The sequence below is a fragment of the Nomascus leucogenys genome, chromosome 11 (genome assembly GCF_006542625.1).
Source record: "Nomascus leucogenys isolate Asia chromosome 11, Asia_NLE_v1, whole genome shotgun sequence".
Lineage (NCBI taxonomy): Eukaryota > Metazoa > Chordata > Mammalia > Primates > Hylobatidae > Nomascus > Nomascus leucogenys.
This window is the reverse complement of record NC_044391.1, coordinates 62,327,751-62,347,690: the sequence shown is the minus strand read 5'-3', so window position 1 is coordinate 62,347,690 and position 19,940 is coordinate 62,327,751. Positions and strand designations below refer to the sequence as shown.

General features: G+C 38.2%; 1 protein-coding gene across 1 annotated transcript in view; it reads right to left on the bottom strand.

The window, feature by feature from the left end:
• Window positions 1-688: 688 nt before the first annotated feature.
• The window catches only part of PDZRN4 (PDZ domain containing ring finger 4), a 138,540-nt gene continuing 119,288 nt past the window's right edge, over window positions 689-19,940 (bottom strand). The window contains exons 6-8 of the mRNA XM_003252298.2: window positions 11,934-12,035; window positions 7,684-7,800; window positions 689-2,914 (exon numbers count right to left, since the gene is read on the bottom strand). Of these exons, the coding sequence (XP_003252346.1) occupies window positions 1,388-2,914; window positions 7,684-7,800; window positions 11,934-12,035 (1,746 nt within the window). The 3' untranslated portion in view covers window positions 689-1,387. The remainder of the gene's footprint in view (window positions 2,915-7,683; window positions 7,801-11,933; window positions 12,036-19,940) is intronic.

Here is a 19,940-nt window from a genome sequence, read left to right as displayed (position 1 = left end):
AATACACATAGCACTATGGACTGAATTGTGTTCCTCCAAAATTCATATGTTGAAACCCTCACCCCTAGTGTGTTTGACCTTGACTCCTTCAGTCTTCAGAACTATGAGAAATTGATGCCCAGCACAGTGGTTCACACCTGTAGTCTCAGCACTTTGGAAGGCCTCAGTGGGAGGATCGCTTGAAACCAGGAGTTCAAGACTAGCCTGGCAACAAAGTGAGACCCGTATCTCAAAAAAAAAAAAAAAAAAAAAACCTATGAGAAATAAATTCCTGTTGTTTAAGTATGGCATTATGTTATGATAGCCAGAGCAGACTAACATACATTGCAGCATTATAAACAATCTCAGACACTTCACTGATATTCTCTCTCCATGGCATTCTCTAAATTTTTCTTGGTTTTACCTTAAAAGTGGGTGGCAGGCAAGTGGAACATGAACTAATGGCTATTGAATGTTGAGTTAGCATCTGTTAGATGCTGTGCATATATTATCGAATTTAATCCTGGTAGGCATATGTGACACAGTGATCTATAGGGAATGTTTCAATACAACTTTATTGGAAACAAGTGATAGAAAATGTGCACATTTTATAATCCACAATTAGGCGTCTTCTAAATAGTATACACATATAACTACTTTATAACTGTCAACCACAGTGGACAAGGAAAATAAAACACTCCTTGATAACTTTTCTGAAGGATAATCAATAATTTATTTCTCTTTAATTGTCACAATTACCATAATTATCTAGCTACATGACCAATGTCACTACATATCACAGGAAGATTGTCCACCTACACTTTACTGAGACAAAGACAATGGTCATTTATGTGTTAAATGTACAATGGGATGTTAACACCATTTATGTGTTAAATGTACAATGGGATGTTAAAAGCAGTGGCTTTTATGTGTAAGACAAGATGTGGCACATGATTTACTATGAACAGGTTTGATTTCAAATGTATTATGCCAAGAAACAAACATAGAAATGTTTTGGCATTGAGTTATTATTAAAGTAGAAAATAAGTAAACTAGAGAAATAAATCCAGATTTTCACTTACATTTGATACATTGAAGTAGGAAATTAATTGGCTCCTCAGTATTTTTGTGCAAGTTTCTTTGTTTTCTTTCCTTTTGTTTTTGATTTTTTTTTATAAACGAGTAATATGAATATATCACAAGTAAAAGAAAGATCTCAGCCAAAAAGAAGGTACCAGTATATGAAAAACAAACGAAAAATTACCAGGTATTTTTTGCTTACAAAAAATTTAAACTATAAAGAGTCACAAAATATATATAAAAAACGCCACATTGAACGAGGCAATCATACTCTACCGAAACTGGTAGCATCCTCTTAAAATCAGTCGCATGCATTCCATTCATTCGGTCATACAGTGGTCACCGACAAGAAGGCATTATGGACTCTCGTGCCATCTGGAGACTTGGCCCCATGGGTCATCAATTCTTGGATTGTCATCCAGTTGTCCAAAATTTTCTTGTTTCTCTTTTTCATCATCTTTTTGTGACTCAGTTCAATGATATTGATCTCCTTCTTGCCCTCACCGCCGCTCTGAGGGCTCTCCTTGAGACACTCTAACCTGCTTCGCATCATGAACTCACGGCGACGGCGCTGCTCTTTGGCCCTAACCAGGTGCTGCTTTCTCTCCTCTTTGCTCCAGTAGCGCCCCATTTTCATCTCGCTCATGGTGTCATCGTCTGTGGTCATGCCACTCCGCTCTTCCTTGATCTTTAAGGCACGTTCCTTCAGGATGCGGTCTCGCACGGGTCTCTTTGTGATGTACCGTGTCCCGTCGCTCCTAATTTTCACCTTCCATTCCATCTTGGGCTCTGAACACTTCTGAGACTCCTTGCACATGCTCACCAAGCTGAGCTGACTCTGAGCATACTCGACTGCAGATTTCTGTTGAATTAACTGCATGTAGCTTTGATAATGCCGGGCGTGTGCTGGGATGTTGGCATATCTATATGAGGAGCTGTGGTAAGGAGAGAGGTAAGGGATGTGTTCGCTGACTGCCTTCTCTTGATCAGGAAGCTTGCTGCCTTCTAAAGTCTTCTCCTTGCTTTCAGCGCTACAACCTTGCTCAGTGGTTTTGGCTTTGGTGGAGGTCGACTCTTTACTGCTCTGACTGGAAGAGGACTGGGTGGCTGCCATTGTGCTTCTCAGGTTTTTCTTGTTGGTGAGGTTGATCATCCTTGGAAGGGAACTGTCAGGGGAACGGTCTACAGTGAGCGGAGTACTTCTGCAGCTCTCAGCTGTGTTGTAAGCACTAGAACTGTCCTTGTCAGACTTTTCTGGATGCTCCATGATGTCTTCGAGCTTTCCCCTTTGCATATCTATGCTGGTGTTATAATTCCGGAATCCTCCATCATGCAATGTCCAGATGTCTCCATACTGGTCTGTCACTTTCTGGAGCCTGTGAGCCTGCATGATATTCTGACACTCAAGCTCAATGTTTCTCAGCTCTTCATTAAGCAACTGTAGCTCATGCTCCACTCCCTCTTGCTCCCCTTGATTGCATTCAATTGTGCTGCTTGAGTAATACAGGTCATACTCTCCATGATTTCGAATCTTGCATTTGAGCTCCAAGAGCTGCCTGAATCTTTCACAGTCCTCATCTTGGTTGCCAATGCAGTCTGAGTCAATGTATTCACCAGACACGAGGCTCTCATTGTACTGAAGTTCAACACTTCCTAGAGTGTCTTGGCTCTGCCCCAGGTCTCTCTTGCTTTTCAAAGATGTGCCATTGGGGTCCTCGGCTGCATTCTCCTGCTCTGAGCTCTCATCATTTCGCAAGCTTTCATCTGTACGTCCTACTCCACTGTCCTTCTCATGGTTGTTGGATGAGGATGTTGCAGTATCTGTTGTGCCTTCTTCTTCTTCTTGCTTTTTTGGCTAAGAAAATGTTGTTGAAAGAACAAAGAAAATTAATCATTTTGGAAGACATTGGTTATTAAAAATCTTGTTTGAAAACCAATGTTTCCTGGCAAAGTTGCATCTCCTAGACAGTTGCTCTAATTTAGGGTCCATCACAATTTTAGAAATAAAGGAAATTAGCTCATGGCAGCTTTTCATACAATGAAATGAAGAAAACAAAAGCTGCTTGAGTATGGCTATGATATTCACTTGGATATGAGTAAGACAAGATGCATTCAAATAAGTGATTCTTCAGGTTTTATCTTACTTGGGAAGCTCAGGGGTGAAGGTGTATAAACAAAGTGACTGTATGAATTTCTGAGGTGCAAAGGAATGAGACATGAGACATACGCAAAAGAATAAGACAGAATGTCTAAACGGTCTTCAGCAATATGGAGACCTGACGTTCAGAAGCCACAGTCACCTTATGTTTTTCCCCGTAAGTACAGAGGAAACTTCACTGGCTTAGTAATATGCTGACAATGGGTAAGCCAAACATCACAGAGTTTTAGGACTAAGTTAACATTATGTACTGGAGCCTAGGACATTGCTATCTATAGGTGAGGATGCTCAATTCCAAAAGGATTCAGGTTATTAGTGGCAGATTCAGGTTATTAATGACAGATGAGGCAAAGCTTCATCTTCCAGTACCAGAATTTCTTATATGTCCAGGATGCCATATTCCTGAACACGTGTGCTCTGACCTCAGTGCACTCCAAATCATGTTTCTCAAAAGCAACAACAATGTTTTAGGACTCATTTGGGTTGTATAAGATTTTTCTACTCTTAACCAGGGATTTTTTTCAAAGGTAAATTTTAGTCTATTGAGAATAAAAATTCAGTCCCGTGAAAATTTGAACAGCACTGACTGCCAGACATGGGCATAACATCAAAAAATTTTTGACACTTATGTCACATATATGTATATAGGTATGCATGTATGTTTATGTAGTGCATGTGTGTGTGTGTGTGTGTGAGAGAGAGAGAGAGAGAGAGAGATAGACTCTGGTAATTTTTGGCTTTCCTGTAAAACAATTAACTGTAACTGTCCTAATAAGATGCATGTGTAGTTCTTTCTCTGTGAATATGGTAAAGTTACTTTCACCTCTATCAGTCATCATATGATAATCTATAAGGCAGTTTCTAGGTTAAATCTGCCTCACGTCTAAGTTTATTCACTATATATATATATATATAGATAGATAGATAGATAGATATAGATATAGCTCCATCCCTCTAGCAGATGTAATTACATAATTAAATATAATCAAGCCAACAGCTAGTGCTAAAGAAGGATGGAACGGGTGATAAAAGGTATTCTAAAAGAAGTCTAAAAAGGTCTCTCTAGATAATTGTTATTTTGTTCCACAAAAGTAATGGCAGAAAAAAAAGTAACATAATATGAAGAGGAGAGAACATAACCATGTATCAGCTTATTCTATGACTCTCAATCTTTCCCTGGAACATGTTCCTTCATTTGTTGAAAACATACTGAGATTTATCTTAAATGTCTTATTGATTAAAAAAATTGTAATAAGTAACTGTAACTAACAATGGAAAGCTTGCTGCATCCCTAGGCTGTGACTTATAAGGTGACAATAGTATTTAATATGGCAATGTCTGTATACTACACCATATAACTCTCAAAGGATGTTATCGATACTGGGCATTTGAATTTATATATCGTGTTATTTATAATTATATTTTTCTAATATCTTGTCATGAGCTGAAAAGTACAAGAAGACTAGTAATTTTTTTCTTATCTTACATGCAGATGAAATAATAATGACAAATTATGCTATGGGAGATGTTGCACAATGTAACAGCATTCATAAGACCAAGCATACGATGTAAAATGAAACTTTCCATAAAGTAGGTTCACATATGGGTATGTATTTTATTTTTTCAATTGAATATCCCCTTTCTCTTGTTATTGGTCTATGAACAACTGTGCAAATAAAAGAGTTTTCTAGTCTCAAACCTAGAATTCCCAGTTTCTAATGCAATGCTACTCTATCATTTATCATTTCCCTATGGAATTATTATAGTGACAGGCAATGTTTCTACCTAGACATTTCTAATATAGTATTATTGTTTGTAAGGGCAAAGGACTTTTAAAGGTTTCTGTACTTCTCATCATTTTTTAGTCTCATGGTGAAGAAAAATTTCCACACAATGAGGATCTAACCTCAGGGACATCTAGTGTTACCTCACAAGGCCTAACATTTGTATTACCTCTGATAAGTAGGCAGCGTTTGACACCGTATCACTTTACCTGGACAGGATTTCTCCCTGCTTTCTTTATTCCAACATCCTCCTGTCAATTCAGTATCAGGTCACATTTTGTATCTAGAAAAAAAAAGCCTGGAGCAAGGACTTTCTTGCTTGTAACCAGCAGCTGCCACCAAAAATATCTTTATTTTTGGCCAGTGTTGAAGTTATACATGAAAATTTTAATCTGCCCTACCTATATGGAAAGACAGTCACCACAGTAGCAATATTACTTGTGAGCATGAAATTCTGTTTGTGGCGTGGTCAAACTCCACATAATGGGCACATGAGTATATCACATATGACTATGTTGATGCTATAGTGTGCAATCTAATTATTTATTTAATATGTGGACATGTGCACACACATACACATTTCTGTTAGGGGAGGTTAGCAAGCTGAATATTTCATTATTCAACATGGTAAAGTGATAGAATGTTTGTGCTGCATGTTTCTAAGCCTGTCAAGATTTTCAAAAAAATTATCATCTTTTAAGATGTCTTAAGAATTAACCTTGAGGCCAGGTGCAGTGGCTCATGGCTGTAATCCCAACACTTTAGGAGGGCGAGGCTGGCGGAGCACTTGAGGTCAGGAGTTCAAGACCAGCCTGGTCAACATGGTGAAACCCCATCTCTACTAAAAATACAAAAATTAGCTGGGTGTGGTGGTGGGCCCCTGTAATCCCAGCACTTTAAGAAGCTGAGGCTGGTGGAGCACTTGAGGTCAGGAGTTTGAGACCAGCCTGATGAATATGGTGAAACCTCATCTGTACTAAAAATACAAAAATTAGCTGAGCATGATGGCGTGCACTTGTAGTCCCAGCTACTCAGGAGGCTGAGGCAAGAGAATCGCTTGAGCCCAGGAGGCAGAGGTTGCAGTGAGCTGAGATTGTGTCACTGCACTCCAGCCTGGGCGACAGAGTGAGACTCTATCTTAAAATAATAATAATAATAATAGACTGAGCACGGTGGCTCATGCCTGTAATCCCAGCACTTTGGGAGGCCGAGGCAGGTGGATCACGAGGTCAGAGTTTGAGACCAGTCTGACCAACATGGTGAAACCCTGTCTCTATTAAAAATACAAAAATTAGCTGGGCGTGGTGGTGGGCATCTGTAATCCCAGCTACTCAGGAGGCTGAGGCAGGAGAATCAATTGAACTCGGGAGGCGGAGCTTGCAGTGAGCAGAGATTGTGCCACTGCACTCCAGCCTGAGCGACAGAGCAAGATTCCGTCTATATATATATATATATATATATATATAAAATAATAAAGTACATATAATAATTTTTTTTTTTTTTTTTTTTGAAATGGAGTCTCACTCTGTCACCCAGCCTGGAGTGCAGTGGTGCGATCTCAGCTCACTGCAAGCTCTGCCTCCCGGGTTCACGCCATTCTCCTGCCTCAGCCTCTCCGAGTAGCTGGGACTACAGGCGCCTGCCACCACGCCCGGCTAATTTTTTTGTATTTTTAGTAGAGATGGGGTTTCACCGTGGTCTCGATCTCCTGACCTCGTGATCCACCCCCCTCGGCCTCCCAAAGTGCTGGGATTACAAGCGTGAGCCACTGCGCCCGGCCCATATAATAATGTTGAGAATAGGAAGACAATTAAACAAATCAGTAAATTGAAAACAAAATTATATCAGGCAGATAAATGGCATGAGTGTAACATAGAAAATCTAGAATACACTGAACTTTTGTAAAATGGGAAAATGACAATAAAAATAATATACTAATCACACTGTGATCTTTAACTAGTTATGAATCCATAAGGACAGCAGTTCTGCTCATTTTTCTTTTTATTCTCAGTTTCAAGTGGGGTGCTTGGAGCATATTAGGAGTTCAAAGTTTTTAGTTGAAAGAATATGTGACTTCAAGGCAAAATGATGTTAATAATCTCAAACTATGCTATGAGAAATGTTGCACAAGTTATGCTATGGGAAATGTGTCAACGGCAGCCATAAGACCAAGGATAATCTCTACGATTATTCAGAATATACAGGTGTAATCACGCCATCCAGTACGCAAATAAAACTGATGGCTTACATCATGTCATCTTTATCCTATAGTGATAGCCTAAGTATTCAAATAGATAACATTAATATTTTAGAGTAAAAAAAAATTACTTGTTGGGGAGGCTACCTCAGTTTGTTTTCAGCTGGCATATTGATAAACACCACACATTTTTTACTCTTAAATTTCTGCAATTAGTTTGAAGTAGTGTCTGGGTCAACATTTGAATACTACTGTACTGTATTAACAATGGTCCCCAAGCTTCCCAAACTGGAAATATTCTTAATGGAAAAACATTTTATTTATTACCTCTGCTTCATTTGAGATGATCATTTTCTCTAAAAAATTACCATGATAGAGATGTTTGATTAAACCCTTTGATTTTGTTTTCATCTCCATTTATGGTTACACATTAAAAAAAGAACAAGCAATATCTCAAATGATGTAGTTCAAATTGTTGGCCCTACCTGCTCCACCTCATTGGCAGTGGGCTGCATTGCTTCATTATGCTCTTCTTCCAACATCTCCAAGTTTAACTCCTCTAAGAATTCATTCCTTTCATCTTCCAGCCAGCCTTCATCCAGCTGCAAAAGAATACATTAGTACATTATATTATGTTAGTGAGAACTCATGCTAAAATAGAGTAAACTTAAATGGCCGGTGCCCGACGAGTTCCTTTTATCATAATGATTCTCTTCGGAATGCCACCCTCCCACAGTTCGCCTCTCAGAAAGAAGAAAAGGTGATAAAAAAAAATTGGACTCATGCCTTTTATCCTTTCCTGAAACAGGGCTACAGATTTTCTCTCATAACCAAGTAAATCTCACAGCACAGAATATTACCTTCTTTCAAAATGTATGAAAAGCATCCTGCATAATCCACAGCTGTCATGCTCATTACCTCCAACAGTCCCGTGTTAAAAGGACTGCCATGCTACTAATTGGGCTATGAGACAATTGGGCTGTTTTCTTTAACAGCAGCCCCCAACGAGACTGCACACAAAGTGCCCCCCATACGCTCATGCTATCCTCATCCTGCTTTTTTCTTTTTAGGGGGGCTCCCATGTTAACAAGATGGCTGCTTGCCACAAAAGAATCTACAGACAACATTTATTCTGTCTGTGAAGAAAGGAAAATTCTAAGTTATTCTTCTCAAGGAAAGGAAAGAAAAGCCGTATTACTCTATGTCTATTTTAATTCATTTTCAGGCCCAATTTTATAGGAAAAACACCTCAGTGGAAGTGACATTTAAGGGTGGTGGAGTGGTGTGGGGCATACAGGGTTTTGTTTATGGGTGTTGAAAACAAGTATTCTTGTAGGACTCTTAATGCAAATTAAACTGAACAAATCCCTTCGGCTTTTCAATACAAAGTGAAGTGGAAAATCGGTGGTTACCTGGCTAATATGATCTAATATGATCAATGTTGACAGTTAGTACAGATAATTTGCCTCAAAGTGGATTTTTGGAGCTGGATTACAAAAATTAGCTGTCTATGCTGATTAAATTAACTGGATTATTGTCAAAACTCTGCATCACCCTGTACAAAGAAATAGCATTCTAGGGAGCAAACGTGGATAATAGTTTGAGATATTTTCACCACCAATGAACTGGCAAAATAAGCTTTTAAACATAACTGAACTTCTATAACTTAAAAACAAACTGGAAAGGACATTAAGCTGCACCAAAAGAGGCATTAGCCTATATGTATCATCTTTATTAATATGCAGGCAAATCACAGATTTCATGATATCTATTAAAGGCCATGTAGAACTTAAATGACCTCAAACTTAACTGGGGCCCAAAGTGCTGGCACATTTGTTCATCCTCATTTATCTTAATGTGGCCTGAATAAGTTGATCAAATTCCTGTGACTTTGATATGCAGATGAGCTATGATAATTATGCCAAGTAAAAATGTAAATTCAGCCCGATTTATAATTGTTCAAATTTTACATTCTTTAATCTTTTTCAAGTATCATAAAGCTACAAATGTCAGAACTCATAAAAAATTACTTAAAATGGGGAGTGCTTACCATTCACAAACACATCAAGGAATTTTTCTTTAATCAGGTCAAAATAAAGTATTTTCTAACACTGATACAGTGAATGACGCAACAGAGTCCTTTGAGGATTAAATGAAGTAGCGGGGAAAATAAAGGGAAAATGGTCAAAATTAACGATTCCCCATAACTCTTTTCTTATGGAGTAATCCAGTAGATTCCTGAGTTGCCAGCCATAGTCATTATATGTCTATTTTGATAAGGCTTTCTTTTAGGCTGGAGGTGCACACAGCACAGTTAGCAAAGGGAGATTCTTCTTGCTCACTTCCTTCTTCTCTCCTATTTCCCCCTTTCTACCTAGATGTGCATTCACTACGGTCTGAGTCTAATGTAAAGGCAGAGACAGACATCTCCCTCGAGCTGAGCTGCAGGAAAAGAGGGATTGTCACTACTAAGAGTGGGGATCTATCTGCACCAAAGGGGGCCACATGTGGCATCTCAGAGAAAGGCACAACCTACACTGTCTCAAAGGTAGTGGCTACAAGTTCTTATGAGAATCCTCTCTGCCCCAGTGTCCTGAGGGAAATAGGACAGAAAAGCAATATCTTTAATGGTCTCAGGAAGAAAATGGGCAGAAAATGAAAGAGAGTTGACAGGAAATGAGGAAAATGAGTTATTTAAAAATATTGCACAGATGTACAATACTGCCCCCAGCAACTCTGTAGATCATTTCCAAGAATCTAGGGAGTATTTGAAACATTAAACATTAAAAGAAAAAGCTAGAAAAAGTACACAAAAGCTTCCACATTCTCCCTGAATAAAATATACATGCAAAAAAAAAATACAATAATGAGATAAATTGAGTTCAATGGAAAAATATGGGTGATATAAAGACAAGATATTTTTTAGTGTTTTTTTGCCACTTTATAGCATGTACTGATTAAATTACATTTTTAAAGTATGGTATTAAAGTGTATTCCTTTTCCTGATTTCTCTGGAAATCTGTTTTTTTTTTCTTTTTTTCTATAGGCAATTAGCTTCCTTCCAGTGGCATGAAGGTTTCTTCAGGATCAAGGGGCTAATGCAGATCGTAATTTTGACAGGCAGGACAGCATCCTATGGGGTCAGACAACCATCTTTCATCAAAGGTGGAAAGGGAAGTCTCATTTGAAAATTCATCCTTCAGCATTGACTCTTTCGGAGGAAAAGGTCAGAAGTGTAGCCAGATATTCAAATTTTCCACTGGTTCTACCCAGCATATGTATTAAATCAAAGATTAACAGGATCTGGTCTATGTTATTAATTTCTATTATTTCTGCAGCCCATTATGGCCACTATGTGGCATAGTTTAAGGAAATGCTTTAGTTCTAAATTAATGAGGTTCTCTAGCAGTTACATGGAAAGGGCAGGGAAACCACATTATAACATAAAAATATCTTCTCTACAATAGAGATGGCAACTTCAATGTATCATAAATTTCACTAATATGCATTTAGCCCCTTTATTATGTTCTTTTTTGAAGAAAATGGGAGCAGCAATATAACTGGGTTGAGAAATTTCCAGATAATTGGTATAATTGCATATGTATTTAAAAATTCACTCCCACATGGGCGGTATGGGGGTTTTGTGAGCTTGTTTCCCCACTCCTAAGACCTCAGGTGTGTAACATTACTCTGCCCCAGGCTATGGCAGACTTTATGAGAACCATTTAGAATGGGCAAGGGCATAAAGGAAATATATGCGGAAAGGGTGATCTTTTATCACCACTATATTCAAGTCAGGATTCAGTCTGACACTGAAATACACTTACTCAATGTAATTTATAGATAGTATGTAGTTACTGAGTCTGAAAAATATCAGATCAATAACCGAGGAGACAAGTGGCAATATAACTAACTTTACTCAAACTACTGACAGATGGATAGACTGGTGACAATGTATTGTCCCTTCTGCCTTGTGGTGGGAAATAAAAAGGATATAAAAGGAAGCCCCAGTAGTACTTTTTTTCCATTGCTTTTACTCTACTTTCATGACATCTTCTTCCACAAAGATCTAAAAAATTCATTTAGAAGCTATCAGTTTGTTTTTGGCTGGACAATTGTTTTGGTCACACTAAACTTGGAAACAATTCATTTACTATACATGGAACCAGATCATGCTATACAAGACATTCTAATTGATAAAGTTATTTTAAAAAGATTTAAGCTGATGACTAGATAGGCTAGTGTTTCTCTCGTGGAGCTTCTTCCCAGATACCTTCGTATGCCATTTAAGTATTTTCAGATGGAAACTTAAAGCAAGGATCCACACAGAATTAAAAGGATCCACACAGCCATTTTTCATTTGAGTATTTATTTAAGTAACTGGCAAATTGAAGGAGAGAATCACAATTCAGTCTGGTATGCTTTTCCCCCCTTAAAAGGGATATTTAGCTGCCATTCTATGGAGCAATATAAGGAAGTCTTTAATGTGTAATATTTTCGATAAGTTTGGAAAGATCAGTCTTTATTGTATTTTATATACCTTAATTGCTTTCATATGTATTTTTAAAATTCACTCCCACACAGGCCATCTGGTGGGTTATGTGGGGAGAGATAACCATGATAATGATTTGATAGAGAATAGCAGATAATGAATATAAATTCATTCACGAATTTACATTCAGTGAATTCAATGAATATAAAGTTCAGTCTCAAGACTTTTGATCTCTGTTCTGACCTGAATCTCCGGCCTTGCAACAAGCAGCACGATTCTCTTACACTCATCATTAGACAGCAAGGCCACTGCTTCTTCTCGATTCTGGACATCTTCCCCATTTATCTAGAAAACAAATGAGAGTGGCACATTAGTTTCCATTTCCACAATGCTGCACACAATAAATGGCAAATATCAGCTCATTTATGGTAAATGTATGGACAATGAAGCTCACACAATGGGCTCATCTTCAGCCCCTCAGCACAAAGTGCCTTCACTCAATTACGCGCTTACTGTAAGAGCCATATCGATCCCTGAAGGATGGCGGACACCAGAGGAAGCAGTTATGTTCATAAATGTCCAACCTGCGCCCTGGCAACATACATCTAGCAACACAATTAACCAGCTCCTGACAGGTGACGTTCATCTTTCTTCGCTCAGAGTAATGGAAGTGTCACTCTGAGATAATAGTGCTGGGGGAAGAAGGACTGGCAATACCACAACTGAAATCCGTCATCCTGCACGCTTGCTGTGAGCCAATTAGAGAGCTGCAGTATTATATCTCACCAGGCAACGCTCCCAGGCCACTGCTGATTGCATTTTTATTTAATCATTTCATATTTGTGTGTGGGTCTGACTCAGTTGCCCAAACATCATCGTCAGGATAAATCTCAGTGTTTGATCAAAGTAAAACAACATTCTCATCAATACTCCATTTCCCTTCTCATATCTATCCATTTCCTAAAGCAATAAAAGTAATGAAATATCTTCAGACTCATCTCTTAAACTTAAAAATTAAAAAAAATTAACACAGAGTAAAATTGAATTTTTAAAATAATGATGAATGAAAGAAACCAAGCTTGACTAAACTTTAGATTTCACGGAAAAGATTCCAGTGGCATTAGAAATATATCTTTTTATTTTCTCTAAGTTCTAAAGAAAGAGTAAATAAGATTTGTAAAGTTTCTTTTTTAAACTACATTTTCATGTGCAAATATATTTAGCTCTTAATTAATAAAACTTTTTCCTTTGGATATTTAATAATTATTTTCTTTTACTGATTACTCAACTCCATAGAGACAATAAGATTTTTGATTTATAATTATACATAATCAAATAATGGGAAAGAAATTCCAATTAAAGAGATCAAGTAATTCTGTCTAAAATAGTATTAATTACTCGAATAAACGAAGCAGATGGAAAATGTGTCAGCACTGACCATTCTTTTTTCAATAATTAATCTAATGTCTTTCACTAAGGACTTCTGCTTAAAAGCATGGAGTAGACTATTGAGGTTTTTCTCCTGGTAGGTCTCTGGGTTTCTGGCTGATGCATGAGGACAGACGTAATTATCTGAAAACAAGCCCAGGAATTTCAACTTTGAACCACAATAAATAATCCTTATTCCTACACTCTTATATGTATTTAGTGCAAGGAAAGCAGGCAATAATAGTAAAAAAATATATATATGGGCACAAGTTGTATTTTCTTACTCCAATCACTGTCATTTCTCACTTGTATACACAGAAAGGAAATTCAGTGGTTATAAGTTTCATATGCATTCCCTATTTGTTTTTGCAATTCACAAATAAAAATAGGAAACAGAAGCTATGATTCCACAACGGGAAATAATGACCGGGAAGGATATGTTGTGGTTTGTCATAAATACCTCTGGAAAAGTAAGTGTGTACTGACTGCAAGGCCTTTTTTTCTCAAATAAAGATAAATTGGCAGTGGTGGATTCCACTATACCTCCCCTACCCTCTATTAAGTGTAGTTTTAAAATAATGACTTTGCAGTATTTACTCTATTTGTACTTTGAGGGCTTATGTCTGTTTCATGGTAATTCTTAGCAATATATTTGCAATGCATCTATTTGTCTGTCAAACATGGACCTGTTTATTCATCTCCTCTCCACTACAGGCACATCTGATCCTAAGAGAATTGAATTGGGTGATCTTACACGGCTTATCTTCATCTTTTCTGTTTGAAATGTACTTCTCACTTCTTTTTTTCCTGATCTCCACTTGACTATATATATATATAGTCTTAATATATATAGAACTTAATATATATAATGTATATATAAAATATATATAATTTCCGCATTGTTCATCTAAATTGCACTTACCATTAATCTAAATACTTATTCATGTTAGTCTAATGCTGCTATTAAGTTTGCTATCTTAAAATGCGTATAATAATAGTGCCTTTCTCAGAGGGTCTTTATAAGGATTACATGAGTCGATACAGGTAAAAATCTTAAATAGTGTCTGGTACATCGAATGTCTTCAATGCTGGCACATATTACTGTTGATGCTATTGTTATTGTTGTTATTACTATCATTATTTATATTTTAATCCTTAGTAAAGACAAGATTCTTTCGTGCTAAATAAACCAAATAGAGTGAAATTTATGGAAAGTAATTAAATGCGTAGTAGTAAACATGGTTTTATTTTAAAAGATATACACCTCATATGTATTTCTAACTCTTAGAGGACCATCAGGAACCAGTGTGGCTTTTTGCCTTTTAGTTTCTTTACAGTTGGTATTCATCTCTCTCCCCTGAGAACTCATTATGACCAGAGCTATGGTCTCTGGTCCTGGCAACAATTAGTTCTTATTTTGGGGCAACAGATCATTTCCTGCAGAAACACTTCTACCTTCAGGATCGTACCTGGGATGAAATCGCTGACACAGAAATCTGTCATTAAAATGTAATTTATTGTTTCTTTTAGAAAATAAGTGCCACACTTTAGCCAACCAGTTGGTAGATGCTATTGTACTCAGGACATTAGTTTGACACCCAAACTGATACTGGGGAAAGAAATGTAGCCATGAGTTTCAGCAAAGATACCTCTCAAGGAATGAAAGGAATTGAGGAACGGAATCAGATAGAGCTTTCAACCTTCGGTTGCTCTTGGTCCTGAAATAATGGTTTACAGTTACAGGATTGTTTGTGGGAATGCAGGCTGCTGTGCCAGGAAAATACCAGGCAGACACGAAAGTGGAGGACCCAGCAATAAGGGAGGGAGACAGATGAGTAGTCACGTCACATAGCTTAATGGAGGACTTCCACTTTAGGAAAACAGAGGGAAAGAGAACCAAGAGAAAGACAGCAGGTAAGTTTTGTTAACATAACCGTCTCATTTTCTGTACATGGCCATATGTAAATGTTAGTTTCAAAATGGATATTGCCTTGGCTAAGAAGAGATCTGTGGTACTTATATGGATATAGATCTGTCAAAATCTCACTTTAGACCCAACCTCCTGTATATGTGTATGAGTGTGTTTTGTATGTGTGAGTGTAAAGCCCTAAAAGCTTAGAAATGAGATGTAATATAGCTTTTCTCTTCCGTATACCAATATCTAGGTTTTTTCTATTATCATACCAGAGGTAGGTGGGCAACTCAAATTCTTGACATCCAACCATCAGTGGAATTTCTTAGGAAAACTCAAGAATCTTAGGCAATAAGAAAAGATTTATTTCAAACGTGTTTATATTTTAGTATGGAGACAAAGGAGGAGATCAAAGTATAGAGACATAGATGTGGAAAAAATAGAAATAGGGAGGAAATATCCAAAGGGAAGAAAATAAAAGAATATGAGAACCGGGATATTAGTTTGTTCTCATGCTGCTATAAAGAAATACTTGAGACTGAGTAATTTACAAAGAAAAGAGGATTAATTGGTTCACAGTTCTGCATGGCTGGGGAGGCCTCAGGAAATTTACAATCATGGAAGAAGGCACCTCTTCACAGGGTGGCAGGAGAGAGAATGCGTGCTGAGCAAAGGGAAAAAAGCCCCTCATAAAACCGTCAGATCTTGCAAGAACTCATTCACTACCACGAGAACAGCATGGGAGTAACCGCCCCCATGATTCAATTACCTACCACTGTGTCCCTCCCACCACACATAGGGATTATGGGGACTACAATTCAAGATGAGATTTGGGTGGGGACAGAGCCAAACCATATCAACCAGTTTATGTGTAGGACAGAGAAATGAAGAGAGAGCGCATTAGAAGTCCTGTTGTTTCACTGTTTGAGTTCTTGTAAAGTTTTGTCAGGAAGTCATCCTTAGGAATGTTATTGAGCTTTTGGCCAACATGAGATTAGGAGGCTTACATGGAATATTGCAGGTTTACCATCCCAAGGAGAAAAGGAGAATATAGCATTCTCTCCTTGGAAACTCCTTGGAAAGCTGGTCACATATGTGGTCTTTTACTCTTGTTATCTGATTCAGAAATGCCATATTCAGCACTGCAATTTTGTGAGAGAATGTCCCCAGATTAATTCCTGGAGACATTTGATATAAGTTCCTGGCAATGACACAGCAGACAGAACTGTGCAGGAATGAAAAGGAAGAACTTTCCTTGCAGACTAAAAACACAGGAGAACCACAACTATTCTCGAGAAGTTGGTTCCTGGTTTCTCTTCTGCACAATCTCTACTCTATAACAATCCCCTTTGTGTGAGAGCACGTGTGTGTGTGTGTGTATGTGTGTGTGAGTGAGATGTCATTGAGTGAGGTCACATGCAGGCCCATGATGTGCTACATTAAGAAAAGTTTGGCTACACAATGAGGGCAGGGCCATTGACATACTTTACTTAGGTCAAATGAACAGAAAATTAAAATCACAATTGCTCTAAAGGGATTCATTTAAATAAAAGCATCCAAGAAACTTTAAGGATAAGAAGTAAATCCTCTGTTTTTCCCATTCTCATCTCTCTGGCGAAGGAGTCATTAACTGCTCATTACAGGGTATCCCATAATCTCCTCATCAACCATAAGGGAGCTATTTGTCTCTGGGTACAATTTTGTCAGAGTTTTACTTAATATAATTTCATAATCACCCTTAAGACTCTTCGTTTCCTATGTGTGCAAACAGAATTGTACTCCAGGTTTTTTACTGGGACATGTATTAAGTGTGACATATTTGTCACAGAATATAAAGTAATCAGGCAGAAAACAGCACTTTAACATCCTGTTATTGTTTCCTTAGTGAATCTAGACCATTAAGAAATGCTTTATTATCTAGCAGATATTTTCTCTAAACACTTATCTGCCCACAATATCCCTAAGGATTTGGAAGTGTCATAACATACAGTATGCATGTATGGAAACACATGCACTTTATTTCTATACAACTACACCCACAGAACAAATGAATGAAATTTTAATAACTGTATTTGTGTATCTAGCCCACGGAAGAGTGGTTAGCTGGGAACTAGGAATGGTGCCAGGTACAGTAGGAGGTATGGGATGTGAAGTAGATGGCAAGAGGAAGAAGTGCCAGCTGGCAACAGCAAGGGAGGAGTAAGAAAAATGACACAATATAGACCTAATGCATCTGCAAATGTATCCAAATAAGGTCATTTCACGTTGGGGCACAGATCTTCCAGACTTTCCAATCACTGAGCATTTTACTCTATTATAGCATTGTGGAATGAATGCTGGGTGTAACGTGACTCTGAGCATCAAAAGATTACATTATTTTCAGTATATTTTACGGAGATGTTAACAAAGTGAACAATACATTTAAAATTATTTCAAAATTTAAAAAATAGTAAAACACTTTTGAAGCTTTCGTTATCTGGATGATACATGAAAATGGTCCCTTTAATTTCTTTTTTTTAAATTAATTTATTTATTTTTATTTTTTATTATTATACTTTAGGTTTTAGGGTACATGTGCACAATGTGCAGGTTTGTTACATATGTATCCATGTGCCATGCTGTTTTGCTGCGCCCATTAACTCGTCATTTAGCATTAGGTATATCTCCTAATGCTGTCCCTCCCCCCTCCCCCCACCCCACAACAGTCCCCGGAGTGTGATGTTCCCCTTCCTGTGTCCATGAGTTCTCATTGTTCAATTCCCACCTGTGAGTGAGAACATGCGGTGTTTGGTTTTTTTGTCCTTGCCATAGTTTACTGAGAATGATGTTTTCCAGTTTCATCCATGTCCCTACAAAGGACATGAACTAATCATTTTTTATGGCTGCATAGTATTCCATGGTGCATATGTGCCACATTTTCTTAATCCAGTCTATCGTTGTTGGACATTTGGGTTGGTTCCAACTCTTTGCTATTGTGAATAGTGCCGCAATAAACATACGTGTGCATGTGTCTTTATAGCAGCATGATTTATAGTCCTTTGGGTATATACCCAGTAATGGGATGGCTGGGTCAAATGGTATTTCTAGTTCTAGATCCCTGAGGAATTGCCACACTGACTTCCACAATGGTTGAACTAGTTTACAGTTCCCACCAACAGTGTAAAAGTGTTCCTATTTCTCCACATCCTCTCCAGCACCTGTTGTTTCCTGACTTTTTAATGATGGCCATTCTAACTGGTGTGAGATGGTATCTCACTGTGGTTTTGATTTGCATTTCTCTGATGGCCAGTGATGATGAGCATTTTTTCATGTGTTTTTTGGCTGCATAAATGTCTTCTGGTCCCTTTAATTTCTTAATGAAGCTATACAAGCAAAGCCTTTCAACAGATGTTACTCATCTATCCTATCATTCTCTCCACTGAATACCCTGGTTTCATTCATTGATTTATTCATGTGCATGTGTTAAAGATGACAGAAATGTGGTGGTCAACAAGACTATGTCTTGGCTTCCTGGTCCACTTTTCATTCCCCTATGTATGACAGATGTAGTTCCATTTTGTTTACTATAGATCACTATTTAGGGAGCTCACTGAAGGAGAAATTATATACTTGTGGTTTTCTGAAAACTAGTGGGACCCCAAACGATCTTTAATTCACACTTTGTGTTCTTTCCTGTTTGGAGCCTTAACAGAAGGTCCATGGTAAAAAAAGGAGCTCTGCACTATCTAGCTAGAGGAAGAACAGGCGGTGAGGAGGTGGTGTGATTCCATGAGTGTTGTCCTGAACAAGGGAGAGAACTGCAGAAAGTTGGGCAGGACATATGACCAGGCAATGCAGGCAGAGTGTTACCATGACAGTGTCACGCTGTACTGTAATCATCTGTGTATGCTCCTGTCTTCCTAAACAGAGACGGCGTGCTCCAAATGCTGGGACAACATCTTATCTATTTTTGAGGCCCTGGTTTTCAGATTCCAAAAGGTTGGAATCCAAAAAAACACTCTCCAGGGGTCTGTATCCATCAAGGAGAAACGGAGCTCTGGAACAGTGGCAGTGACGTTTTAACAGCTTAGCGCTCCCTGGATTTATCATTCAAGTCCTCCTCTCTGTTTCGCAGTTGTGATCAGCAGTGAAATTCCATCCCAAAGGACCTCTGGTCTTATCTCGCGGTTGATCTGTTCACAAGAGCTGGGGAGTTTGTGTGTCTCCCTGCAGACATTTTTTTTTTTTTTTTTTTTTTGAGAGTGTCTCACTCTGTCATCCAGGCTGGAGTACAGTGATGCCATCTCGGCTCACTGCAACCTCCATCTCCCGAGTTCAAGCTATTCTCCTGCCTCAGCTTCCCAAATAGATGGGATTACAGGTGCCTGCCACCACACCTGGCTAATTTTTGTATTTTTTAGTAGAGATGGGGTTTCACCATGTTGGCCAGGCTGATCTCAAACTCTTGACCTCAGGTGATCTGCCTGCCTCGGCCTTCCAAAGTGCTGGGATTACAGGCGTGAGCCACCGGGCCTGGCCCCTGCAGCCATTCTTTATGGGAGAGGACTCAGAAAAGAGAGAGCGAACAGGTGAAAGCAGGTGTAGGATAGAAACTGGCTTTCAGCTCTTCCTGATTTGGCCTAAAACTCTCTTTCCAGCCTCACATCCCTCTTACAGTCTGCTTACTATCTCTCGCATAAAGCTGAAATGTAATCAGTTTCTATGTTTTCACATTTCCATGTGGGGAATGAAACACATTCTCCTTCATCTCCCAGCAACTCATTAGTAAATACAGTAGTGCACTACACAACAGCTTGTCAGTCAACAGTGGACTGCAGATACATCAGTGGGCATATAAGATTATAATACTGTGTTTTATTGTACCTTTTCTGTTTAGATACATAAAGACTTACCATTGTGCCACAATTACC